Source organism: Lolium perenne, chromosome 3 (genome assembly GCF_019359855.2).
Source record: "Lolium perenne isolate Kyuss_39 chromosome 3, Kyuss_2.0, whole genome shotgun sequence".
Taxonomy (NCBI): Eukaryota; Viridiplantae; Streptophyta; class Magnoliopsida; order Poales; family Poaceae; genus Lolium; species Lolium perenne.
In genome coordinates this window covers 286,379,093-286,392,139 of record NC_067246.2, presented here as the reverse complement: position 1 = coordinate 286,392,139, position 13,047 = coordinate 286,379,093, and the positions used below count along the sequence as shown (strand labels likewise).

At 46.7% G+C, this 13,047-nt stretch overlaps 1 protein-coding gene, 1 long non-coding RNA gene and 1 pseudogene across 3 annotated transcripts; 1 reads left to right on the top strand and 2 right to left on the bottom strand.

The window, feature by feature from the left end:
- The first annotated feature begins 363 nt into the window (after window positions 1–363).
- On the top strand, window positions 364–6,089 carry LOC127344209 (3-phosphoinositide-dependent protein kinase 2). Of its 2 annotated transcripts, XM_051370429.2 has the most exons (11): window positions 367–864; window positions 2,667–2,847; window positions 2,980–3,032; window positions 3,109–3,210; window positions 3,397–3,502; window positions 3,593–3,671; window positions 4,442–4,607; window positions 4,865–4,999; window positions 5,102–5,265; window positions 5,411–5,633; window positions 5,737–6,089. In XM_051370429.2, exons 1-11 carry the CDS (start codon window positions 646–648, stop codon window positions 5,827–5,829), a joined length of 1,521 nt encoding a protein of 506 aa, XP_051226389.1. In that variant the 5' UTR covers window positions 367–645; the 3' UTR covers window positions 5,830–6,089. The 2 variants fall into 2 exon arrangements, with proteins under 2 accessions (XP_051226390.1, XP_051226389.1); XM_051370430.2 differs by lacking the exon at window positions 5,737–6,089 and having other exon boundaries at window positions 364–864; window positions 5,102–5,212; window positions 5,306–5,553.
- Window positions 6,090–6,336: 247 nt separating this feature from the next.
- On the bottom strand, window positions 6,337–8,208 carry LOC127344208 (protein NRT1/ PTR FAMILY 5.10-like; annotated as a pseudogene).
- A 1,616-nt stretch (window positions 8,209–9,824) lies between these two features.
- On the bottom strand, window positions 9,825–12,580 carry LOC127344212 (uncharacterized). Its single transcript, XR_007877834.2, has 3 exons — window positions 12,197–12,580; window positions 11,115–11,820; window positions 9,825–10,176 (listed from the first exon to the last, which is right to left on the bottom strand). It is a non-coding gene; the product is annotated as an uncharacterized lncRNA (long non-coding RNA).
- Window positions 12,581–13,047: the final 467 nt, after the last annotated feature.

Below are 13,047 nucleotides of genomic sequence, written 5' to 3'. Positions count from 1 at the left end.
GTAGTACTATTACTAGTAGTTCTTTATAAATTGAGATCATCTTACTGCATTCCTATCCTCGCTGTAGCAAACATTACCTTCGTTTCGAAGATAAGTGTCATACGTTTACCTAAATATGAATATATATAAATTTATCCGTATTTAGGAAAAAAATTGATACTGTATTTATTTTGAAAGCGAAGGGAGTAATTTCCCAGGTCAGACATACTTATTCGCGACAAAAAAAAAACAGAAAAGATCGGCAGTTGTTTTCTCCATCACTCCCTGCCCATCCATCCTCCATCATCCCCATCATTCGATCACGCACCTCCACGACTCACAAGGCAACAAAGCACGATCATCAACCCAACATAAAGCTCTATCTCTCTCTTCTCTGTCTTCCTCATTCTGTTCCTGTAGAGCTGCTGCTAGATTCGATTCCTTTCCTCCTCCGGAGCCCAACGCAACGCGAAACAAAGGAAAGGCTGCGGCCGTCGCAGTCCAATCCACTCCATACCCTTCCCCGCTTTCCCACCCTTCCAAGCCGAATCCGATGGTTCGTCCTCCTCCCGTTGACCGCCTCCGCCATCGGAGGCCGCGCCGCACCCTCGAACCCCGCGCCAGCCGCCTATAGATACCGCACCCGCTCACAACCGCTCCGGCCGAATGGCGGTCGGCGGCGACAGCGACAGCGACGACGACATGGAGAGGGACTTCGCCGCCAGGCTCCGTCTCGCGCCTTCCCCCTCCTCCGCCTCCGCCTCACCCACCGCCGCCGCGGCGGCTGCCGGCGGCGGAGGGATCGCATTCCGCGCGCCGCAGGAGCAGTTCACCGTCGACGACTTCGACATCGGCAAGATCTACGGCGTCGGCTCCTACTCCAAGGTGTGTTCTTTTTTACGCACCATCGTGCCTACTATGTGTGGTCGTTCTTTTGTTTAAGGAAAATGCTCTAGATCACCCGGAGGATCCGTTCGTGCTATCCTCCGCCTCCGTTGCAAGCCACGTGTCCTGTTGGGCCCACAACAACCGGTCTTATCTTCTCCCTGCGTTAATCGCCTTCTTCCTCGGTGAGCTACAGGTTCCCAAATTATTTTCTCCGATGCTCCTCTCTCCTCGAGAAACAGAGCTTGCTCGCCGGCGGCGTCACCTCGACGAGGACGCCCGCACCGACCGACCCACGGGGACCCGTCCACCTCCGTGAGCTCGCCGGGCCGCCGGCCACCATCTAGGCGAGCACGCCCGCGCCAGTGGTGCCACCCCTTGGGAACATCTCCCTTGTCCTCCCAACTCACCTCCGTGAGCTCGCCCCGCCGCCGGCCAGCATCTCCGCGACCATACCAGCGCCGGCCCATGGGGACATCTCGCTCGTCCTCAACCTCACCTCCGTGAGCTCGCCTCGACGCCAGCCGGCGGCCATCTCGGCAACCAGGCCCGCGCCGCCCCATGGGGGCATCTCCCTTGTCCTCCACCTCCGTGAGGTCGCCCCATCGCTGGCCGCCATCTTCATGATCGAGGAAGGTCGCCCTTGAGTCGCTGCACTCTACCTCGGCGAGCTCGCTTGTAGAAGTCGTCGCCATCCATTGTAGCAACCGCCGCCCATTGTAGGCAGCCGCCGACGCAGCTTGTAGCACTCGCTGCCGCCCATTGAAGCAGCCGCGGCCGCCATTGGTACCAGCAGCCGACGCCGCTTTGTAGCACTCGCCGCGGCCTGTTGTAGCAGCTGCCGCCGCCCTTGGTAGCAGCAGCCGCCGCCTGTTGTAGCAACGGCCGACGACCTTGGTAGTAGCGCCCGACGCCGTAGCAGCGGCCGCCGCATATTGTAGCCTTGTAGCAGACACGGCCGCCCTTTGTAGCAGCACAGCCGCCGCCTGTTGTAGCAACGGCCGACACCCTTGGTAGCAACGGCCGACGACCTTGGTAGCAGCGGTTGCCGCCTATTGTAGCAGCCGCAGCCGCCCTTGGTAGTAGCAGCCGTCGCCTGTTGTAGCAACGGCCGACACCCTTGGTAGCAGCGGCCGACGTCCTTGGTAGCAGCAGCAGCTGCCGCCGCCTGTAGCACTCGCCGCCGACTATTCTAGCAGCCGCCGACGCCCTAGGTAGCACCCGCCACTGCCTCTTGCAGCACCCGCCGGTGGACAACTAAAAACTACGAGGCGTCCATCCTGCAGCTCGCCTCCCATCGTCTAGCAGCGCCGGCGAGTCCCGTCACTTCCGCTTCCAGCAGCGCCCACGACAGATGGCTCACAGCTTGCAGCAGCCACAGGCGGCAGCAAAGTGCATGGGCACCTACAGGGCAGCCATGGCTACACGTTAGCTGGAGGGGGAGCTCCATGCGATAGAAACATGGCAGCATATGGAGGTGAGATGGAAGAAAACCTTCGTGTGTGGACGAGAAAAGTCAAGGAAGGGCTCCGCACGTGGTGGGACCTGCTGGTTTCCAGTGTCGTAGACATGACACAACAGACCGAGACGCGGGTTCTCATCCAACGGATCAATCGAACGGCTGGCGACCCGGGGGATCGGCGCGTGGGATCCCCCGGGGGACGCTCAGCACTCGCCTTTGTTTAATCCGTGGAGGACGGTTTCTTTCTCCCCTCCTATGTTCTTTTCTCCTGGGGAACTGGCCTGGATTGGGAATTGCGGTTGTTTGAGGTTTCTGTTTCTTGCATGCCGATGCGTGGCAGGTGGTGAGGGCCAAGAAGAAGGACACGGGCAACGTCTACGCGCTCAAGATCATGGACAAGAAGTTCATCACCAAGGAGAACAAGATCTCCTACGTCAAGATGGAGCGCATCGTGCTCGACCAGCTCGACCACCCGGGCGTCATCAAACTCTTCTTCACATTCCAGGACACATACTCCCTCTGTCAGTGCCTATCCCTGTTTGAATTCAACCACCGAGCAGTTTTAATCTCATCATATAATACTTTTCTGAAGTGCGAGCTACATTGTTGGATGCTTACATTGGACGAACACTGACGCTTCTTTCACTGCGCAGACATGGCACTGGAGTCGTGCGAAGGCGGGGAGTTGTTCGACCAGATCGTCAGGGTTAGTGTCAACCTGCTCACAATGTGGTTACTTCCCGCTCTGTATTTGCTTCTTATGCGTGGGGTTTTGCTTGCAGAAAGGCCGCCTGCCTGAGGACGACGCACGGTTCTACGCCGCTGAAATTGTTGATATTCTCGAGTATTTGCATAGCCTGGGCCTAATACATCGGGATGTCAAGGTACATGCATCGTAATGATCTTTTAGTTACGAGAAAAGTTAATTGCATTAGTAACAGTGACTTCAATTATTCTCATCTTTCAGCCTGAAAATTTACTCAATGGAGGTCCATGTTTGGTCTTTTAGTTAAGTGATGAAAAGTTAATGTCATTAGTAGCATTAACTTAAAATTGTTTTGATCTTTCAGCCTGAAAATTTACTGCTTACTTCCGATGGGCACATCAAGATTGCTGATTTTGGTAGTGTGAAGCCTACTATGGATACTCCAATCAAAGTCCTCCCAAATTCAACTAGTAAGATAAAACATATACAGTGCTGGATTGCTTTAGAATTTGGTGATGTGAAGTTCTGAATGTTCTGCTTTTCCTACACTTGGCATACAGATGAGAGGGCCTGCACATTTGTTGGAACTGCTGCATACGTACCACCAGAGGTCCTCAACTCTGCCCCAGCAACTTTTGGGTAAGTTAATAACCTCATCCATAAACACTGATTCCCTTGATAAACCTTGCTTCCTTGGCATAATTCCATTTATTTCTCAGATGTTTAAGAAGCTGTATCGTTTGATGCTAGTTTATGTTTTCACTCTGAATGATGTATTCAAATACGTCAACTAGGTATTCGGTAGCTTGTATAGACTGCACCTTGCTTTAAGCTATCAATGGTTTTGACGCCTGCAAGCTTATCTTGCTACAAAACATAGTCCTGTATTTTCACAAAAAAAGCTGTCCTGTAGATGGCTGCCCTAGATATCAGCTTAGGTGCCTAGCAAAAGTTGTAATTTCATGTTGTAACATCAAAGATGTTATGATGAAAGCAATAGGCATAATTAGATAATTTGCCGACATGGATTCCCGGACCATTGTATGCCTCCTTGGCACATCTTGTAAGGCTAATATATCAGAAAAATGTAACATGATGAATGTGGTATTCCATTCTTTAAGACATTAGGTTTTTGATGCATTCCTTAGGTGTCTGTATGTCTCATCAACACATCTTGTCAGGTCAATATTTCAGAAAAATGCACAACGTGGTAAATGTGGTATTCCATTTTTGAAGACAAAGTTTTTAAGCTCATAGCATTAAGAAAAAAATCTTTCATGATGCACCTAAAATTCAGTCTGCTACCAGTTGGGTAGCCAGGAAGCTTCTACTAAACTACGTATTCTTTGCTGATATTAGCAGAGATTTATACAAATTTTTTCTGATGGACCTCTTTCTATTCTTTGCAGAAATGACTTGTGGGCATTAGGGTGCACGTTGTTTCAAATGCTCTCTGGCTCTTCACCATTTAAGGATGCCAGTGAGTGGTTGATTTTCCAGAGAATTATAGCAAGGGATCTCAGAATTCCTGAGTACTTCTCGGATGAAGCAAGAGATCTAATTGACAAGTTGCTGGTATGCAATTATACAGAATATTTCCTTGTATGGTTTTTGTTCTGGGGCATACCGACACCAGTAACTTGTAGAACAGTATTCACAGAAAATATTGTCCCAGTAACTTGGTATAAAAAAGGCTATTAGAATAAACAAGGCACATCCCCTTCAATACACATAATTAAGATTAGCACAGACCTCACCACAGCAAAAAACAATCCTTGGATTGCTAATTTGAACTTCCGCAAATAGACTTATTCCATATTTTGTTTCTGCAGGATGTTGATCCAACCAAACGGCCAGGTGCAGGACCTGATGGTTATGCTTCTTTAAAGAAGCATCCCTTCTTCAGAGGCATTGACTGGAAAAATATAAGGAAGACACGTGCACCAAACCTTGCCGCAGAAGCAAATGTATGCTATCTTAAATATGTCCATGCAAACAATGCTATCTTAAATTTGTCAATGCAACCACTTAACTCCAGTCTTCACCATTCTGATGATCTCCCCATTCAGGCAAATGAGGATGAGGATACCCAGGATTCAGATTGGTTGTCGCACATGGGAAGTGCACCAGGCAACCAACCTGTCCCTGTTGGAAATAATGGTGCTGCGTCATCTTCTGAAGTACGGTCCCATGTATCTAAATTAGCTTCTATCGACTCCTTCGACTCTAGATGGTAAATACAGGTTATCACAACTTTTTTATTATACTTACAGGAGAGAAAAGAAAAATGAAAAAGGGGGGAAATGGTCGACACCATGCTCACATTTTTTCCACAAGTAAAAGGTAATTCATGTTGGTGCATCTTTAACAATTGGCAGGCAGGATTTCCTGGAGCCTGGTGAGTCTGTAGTCTTGATATCGAAGCTGAAGAAGATTAATAAGCTATCAAATAAGAAGGTCCAGCTGATCCTTACCAACAAGCCTCAGTTGATTTTGATTGACCCTGCAAAAATGGTGACCAAGGGAAATATTAGTTGGTCTGATGATCCAAGTGAACTCAATGTGCAAGTAGCAAACTCTTCACATTTTAGGATATGCACGGTATCCCTCTTTGCTGTTATTGCTCCTTAGTCTTATCCTGGATGCTCTATTTTACCTTTTCATGGATGCTCTAGTTATCATACCTAACCTAGTTCTCTTACAGCCAAAGAAGGTGTTCGTATTTGAGGATGCAAAACAGCGAGCCTGGCAATGGAAGAATGCAATTGAAGACCTCCAACACTGCCAAAAGAACTGATTTTCAATTCAAATCAAGATGCCACCTTTTTCTGCTTCTGGCTTCCTACTGGGCCTGATGAGGAAGTCATTTTTATTGGCATGTTGATCAATGTCCCCTCAATTTCTCTAAACGATTTTATTTGAATTGCTAAAGCAGATAGCATCCGAGTGACTGAAATGTTTTTACCCCGGAACAATTAACACAGGAAGTTACTTCATTAGTTGACCGTTTTGTACTATTGTATCCCTGAACCATCTTAACAAAGTTGTTATACCTTATCTTCCCTGGTGCCTTCTGTCTTAATTCTTAAGCAGCCTAAAATGGGCTTTGTGTTGTTGCGCTTTGAGCAGATTGTGAGGGTTATACCCATATTTATTGTGTTTTACTACATTATGTTCACGGCAGGGGTGTGGTCACTCCCAAAAAAAAATGCAACTTCTGCCATCATCAGGTTAACTATAGATGTAGAGAATAAGTGAACTAACATTCGTTATTATTTCTGTGAGAAACTTCCTTTACCCCCTGTCATGGTTGTTCATGCGATTGCACTGAACTTTCTGTAGCATCACATCATTGTACCAAAACTGAATTGTCCTTTTTCTTAACAACATAACCCTGTGCAAAGTGCAGGTAAGCAGAGAAACTCAAGGCACTGAGGGCAGCCAGAAGCCAGAAGAAGTAATCGAGATGCCCCCTGTTGAGATTGTTAGAGAACCAGCTCTCTCCGGCGGAACTGGTCACCTTGTCAATGGCGTACACAAGGAAGCTACTGATGAAGCAGCCAACCCCAGCTATGCTCAGGTACAGAGCTATGCCCAAGCTGCGAAGGGAGTCTGGCACCTGGTCATAGAAGAACTCTTGCAGGCCGACAACTCCAAACACGCTGGACAACCCAGCCAGGATGAACTGAGGAACCACCCACAGTAAGCTCATAGGAACAACAGCATCAGGTTCATCCAGAACGCCATGGTCTGCTGCAATCCGGAGCCTCTTCATCTCCACCAGGGCAGCGACGATCATTGCAACGACCGAAGTAGCCAGCCCGACACCGATCCTCTGCAGAATCGTGATGCCATGAGGGTTCTTGGTGTGTTTCCTCGCTAGTGGAACGAGGATCCGGTCATAGATGGGCAGGAAGATCATGACTGCGGCGTGGCTCAGGTTTTGCAGCGCAGCAGCTGGTACTACCAAGCTGCCTATTCTCCTGTCCAGTGTGCTCGCTTGCTTGGTGAACAACGTAGACCACTGTGCGAAGACAACAGCATAGACCAGGCATGCCGACCATATCGGAAACAATTTGAGCATCGATGTGGCTTCATGAGGGAGATCTGCATTGCCGGTGCTCCTCTTGGGTGACAAGGAAGCGCTGGCGAGCAAGGGCTGTGAGTCATCGAGTAATCTGCATGAGGAGTGCCAAGACTTGATCCTCGCGACAAGCGGTTCACCAAGCTGCACAAGTAGGCCGCCGTTTCTTGCTGGAGGGTAGAAGCGGTAGGTCTTGGTTCCGAGCAAGAAGACAGCGAGAGCAAGTGCCATGGTGACACACGGGATCCCGAACCCAAGCTGCCAGCTTACACTGTCCTGCACGTAGTTCAGGAGCGAAACAGTGATGGTGTTGCTACCATCTGAGGCGAAGTACCACCAGTTGAAGAAGGAGCTCCTCGGGGTCACTCTCATCGAACTGCTCGGCGCTGAACGCTTGCACGCAGGGCTTTTGGCCTCCGTAAGCGAATGCGACGAGGTAGAGGGAGAGGTAGAAGAAGGCCACTTGGACAGCAGACGGGCATCCGGCTGAGTGTTGCGTGCCCTCGCAGGAGTTGGTCGACGATGAGAGGGTCAACAAGCCCAGTCCCTGGAAACAGTTGAACAAATTGAACTGTTTTCTGTGGAAGACTGTGATTTTCATCTGCAAAATTCAGGGAGTGCACGGCTAACACGTACCAGGATGTAGAAGAGGGAGGCGTAGAGGATGGTGCGGTACCGGCCTATCCAGGAGTCAGCCAGGGCGGCGCCGAGCAGCGGCAGCATCATGGCCACGCCGGACCACGCGTTGACAGCCGCCGCTGCCGCCGCCGTCGACTGGCCAAGCGGGCCGGTCAGGTAGGTGATGAGGTTCCCGGAGATGCCGGCGAACGCGAACCGCTCCGCGATCTCCACTCCTGCATTCAGTTTCTACCGTCACAGACGCATAGGCGCGCACGCAAAGCCGTGTCTGCGGTTTGCTTCGTGTCGTACGTACCGATGACGAAGAGCGCGGCCGGCCACCGGCCGGAAGAGCGCCGCGAGACAGGGCGGCCACGGCGGTCCACGGCGGTCACCGCCTCCTCTCCCATCAACGCCATAGTCGCTTTCTCTGCTAGCTGCCGCCTGCTCGCTCTCCTCCGTTTGGAGTCTGGTGCCAAATCAGTAGTACTAGAAGGACCCTGCGCGCGTTGCTGCGCCGTTTTTGGTACTTACGTTTTCTTATTTCGTATGCATTTCACTAACAACAAACTATGCATTTCACTAACAACAAACGACAGAGAAATGTCACATCTTATTGGCAAGGTATGAGAAAATATATTAAAATAGGGCTATCCATGAGTTTTGGATCTCATATCTGGTCACTAAGAACACAAACTTGACAGAGCCATACATACTTTATTACCCATCAGAACTGATTTACAGAATTGATATCCAAGGTAATTAGGAATGGTACAAACATTCTTTCACTGCTACTACAAAATCAATTCAAAGGACGAACTAACATAGGTCCAACTAAGTTATCTATTCAGTATGCAAGTGACGAACTAACATAACTGAGATTAAATCAAGAAAGCTGATTACAGTGACACTCAATTTATAAGACGTCTATTTAAAGAACAATAACTTGAACACTGTAGCCATTAGGTAGTCGAAGTACAACTTAGACATGGTATCTAACCATTCAAGACCACACACCAAAATGTTTAAGATAAGATAAAAGTAAAATAATTTGCCTCAGCCCAGTTGCCAGATACCAAACTATGCCCCAATAACCTGTTGAGGAGAAATAAATTTGGAATCACAGTAAGAACAAAAGTGTCATTCTCGGCTCCTAATGGAAGAACCAGAAAAATATATACGTCTTCTATTACCTTACCAAAGGACATCAATAACAACAACTCAGCACCAGCTTTCCTTCTTATCACCCAAAAGACCATAATTTGTCATGTTCGTGACTTAACATGCAGAAAACATGTAACAAAAGGAATAGATTTTAGAAAGAAAAACAATTATTGGATTGTTGCCTACCAAGCATAGCGGAGAAAAAATTGTATACATAGTCTAAGTAAATTTTTAGCTTACATCTGGAACGATGCTCGGACGCAATACTTCAGTTATGCATACTGCATAGGCACGAAAAAATTCATAAAAGAATAGTAATTATATAAATAAAGAAGCACTCACAACATAAGTAACTCGTAATTTTCAAAGCATATAGCTTATTGACATGGCATCATTCACTACAAATAAATTTCCTAAAAGTTTTGGAGTTAGTAGATCACATAATAAATACAAACACTATAGGTACAGTAATAGCCCAGATATCAATTCTTTTGTTTATAAATGAGCATGAGGACTTCAGGAGTATATAAACTCCGATATGTTATTCAAGCAAACTGAACTTCCCAGCTAGCCTATAGATACAAATTGCCTTTTTGTTATCGTTTTCCTTTTCGTTATCCAATTCCTCCCGAGCAAACCAATTTTACCAATGCCAGTGTGACTCATAATCCTAAGCATCCCAACAGAGGCATGGCTCGAGTACCTCAAACCAAATGCCAAATCAATAAGCTAACCTCTGTTTTGTACTCTTTTTCTGACAGAATGCATGTTTCTCTAGCTTGTTATCATCTTTTAAGAGGAATCTGATTATGTCAAATCGGATGCAAACGATCATTAGTTGGCAATATAACGAAAAACAAATTACAGATCTATGCAATCAAGGCATACACTGCACAAAATGGAAGCTCTTACTCGACCATACTGAGAAACACAAAATGAAGGTATAGTACTGAAATAAATTTTAACGGGGTTTGTGTCAATTGGCCAATTTACAACTTAATTATATACTGCAGTTACACAATTTAGTGGTGAATGGCCATTGAAAGATCACAAATAACGAAGAGACAATGTCCAAGCAAACCTAAGTAAACATGTACAAATTTAGAAAGTCAAAATTCCACATCTGCGCATAGCATTAAAACCTCCAGTAGAGCCGGTCTGAAGCTTTTCCAATGGCACACCGCTGAATACGCCAAACCTCCCCACCGGCTGGGATCAAACTTGCACATTGCCATGACAAACAACCTAGGATTCAACTGCAGCTACTTCAGGTCCTTCCTGCAAAAGCCATAGGCATAGTTCTTGCATGCATCAAATCAGATATAAAAATAAACCATGTCGATCTGAAGAAATAAATTTATAAAAAAGAGGAAGGATGCACTAATTCAGTTATACCCAGCAAAGTGACACAAATGCCAAAATGGATATCATAAAACCCTAGAAACTTTGTTCTTGCTCTCCTAATTACTACTTTCATGTATAGAGTTCATACTTTAGCAGAGCAAGCAATATTATGATCCACCTTTGTATCTCACGGTTGGGCTATGGTTTTGCATCTCAATAATGCTGTCATATGCTACTGGTCCACCACCTTTGTATCTTACAATTAGGTATTGTAATTATGCATCTCGGTAATGCTAGATTAGTACTCTACTAATCCATTTCTGTATCTCACAATTGTTCATTGTAAAGATTCTAATAAAAAATAAACATTGGTCATTGTAACTTAATGATTTTTTAGCAAGGGAAGAAATATCAATGATTACACTGTTAACCAAGTAAACAAGGCTACATTTGGCATTGTTTTTTTGATAAAGATGTTTGGCATTGCTATTACAACAGATTATAAAATGCTCAGTCTAAGTCATCTTAAGTAGATTGTTGTGCTATTTGGATAAGTCAATGAACCAAGAATCAATAAAGAAAAAAAAGTCAGAAACCAAATGCCGTACAAACCCTAATGACAACCAAATGGTACTTTCGAATATATTATGAACGAATTGGAGTAGACATTTGAAACTTTGCAAGTTATCTTTGGTTCAAACCCTATTGTGAATATATGGTAAAAGTCCTTCCGATTTGGTTCCAATTCTCAATTATTGGTTCCACCCATGTGAGAATAATAATAAACTAAAATGGTAATCAGCTATTACAGATTTTTTTGTCAGTTTCATGGTGCACAAAGGGCAAACATTGATGTTAAGCATCTATGTTACCTGAATAACAATGTGTTCTATCGACTTTTTATGCACTACTCCATTTGCAACCTTGCCTTTTCCCTTGTTCTTCTCTTCTTCCTCGTCATCACTGTACTTCTTCTCGTAATCGTTGTATTCCTCTTCTTCCTCCTCCTCTTCCTCCTCAATGCCATCCTCCCCCACTGGACCTACACCAGGCGCATGGGCTCTTGTTACCGCGCTGTTGAGCTTCAGCCTTCAGCTTAAATCTAGTCTTGCTATCACAGCCTATACATGCGTCGCACAAGCATAAGGATGTCAGGTTGTGATTTCCCTCCGCTGGGGCTTGAAACTTGCCCATTAACAACCTATGCCTTTCGTCACTCCGTCAACTGCCTTGACTCCCTAACTGCAACTCGTATTTTCCTAGGACTCGCACCTAATGCTTTCTCGGTATCGTGTATAGCTTTTGATGCTGCAACTATGGCTGTAGCCTCGTCCATGAAGCTGACCTTCTGGGATAACCAGACTTTGTTTAAAGCAGCTAGAAGCAGCCAGAAGTTCTCTGCCATGTGGAATGAGAGCCAAGGAGCATGAGGAACTGCAGCAATTATGCTGTTGCGATGCTGAGGTGAGTCCCAACTGAAGTTAGTCCTAGGCATACATCATATATTGTCACGAGCTTCTTAAACGTGGTCAGATACTTGTGTTAGAAGTGCACCGCACTCCACTTCAGACATATGTTCTGCATTTAAAAATGAAAACTTAAATTCTTTTACTACAACAGATAAAGTACTTCAGCCTTTTAGCACTTTCTGGGCCATGGGTTAATACATATAAATGAGCTATGATTACAGTGTAGTAGATTCAAATTATCCAATGTCAGATCTAATGGAAGCATAAGTTCTAGGTTTGGTGAAACTACTGGAAAGGTATACTTCAAATCAAGTTAGACCAAATTAATTATTCATGTGATGTTTATTTGGCACAAATATGAACTCACGCACAATCCAATAAAATATTAATCCATATATCCAACCAATATCCGTTCATGCCTATAGTAATACAAAAAAAACAAAGATGGGAAAGGAGAGAAGGTAGAGGTCTAGAGGAGACCATACCTCCGGTTGCTGTGACCTGGAGTCCGGGCGGATGTCGGCAACAGCTAATTGCTGGACCGCTCGGTGCTTCAAAGGAGGCAGGACGCGGCGCCCCCGACCTCCATGGCGGCGATGCCGAGCTCGCCGACGACCAGGAGGTCAGGTCGCACGTGTGGGAGGGGATTGGGGGCGGAGGGGACGGGGGAGAGGAGCAGCGTGTGGCCGCCGGTCCGAAGGGACTGTGGGGGAGAGGAGGGATGAGGACGGGTGAAGTGGAGGAGGTCGGCGTGAAGACTGCAGGTGGAGGCGGTTTCGAGCGTTCCAGGTGGGTCGTGCAAGTTTTTCTTCTCCTCAAAGTCGGTTATTATTGGGTCGCTGACTGTGGGTCTCAAGTCGTGGATCAACCACAGGCCGCCGGAACCCTGGGAGCTTAGAGCTCTTCCAAGATGTACTACTCCTCCGGGAAAAATAATCCTTCTCCGGTGCTTCGCAGCATTCTCTGAATCGCCACGTTCCAGTTATACTGAGGTTTTAGCACATAGCACCACTTGTTGGGGCTTCTTTTGCACGAAACCACAGCCACTATAAATTTTTGCACCAAACACCACTATTTGTTGTAAACGTTGCACAGAACACATAAATCACCATTAACAGCCTTGATAGCCATTAGTTAATTGGGCAAAGGTCAAGTGTGGCGTGTGACGATGTGGGGATCGTGGTGGCTGATGATGCGATGGGGCTCGGGTAGATCGAGGCGCGTTGATTGCCTGGATCGATAGACTGAACGGACGGCGGTGAGTCGGTGATGCATCGGTGGCGGATGGCAGTGCAAAGCAGGACATCGACGGGGAGGTTAGCTCTATCAGAGGAAG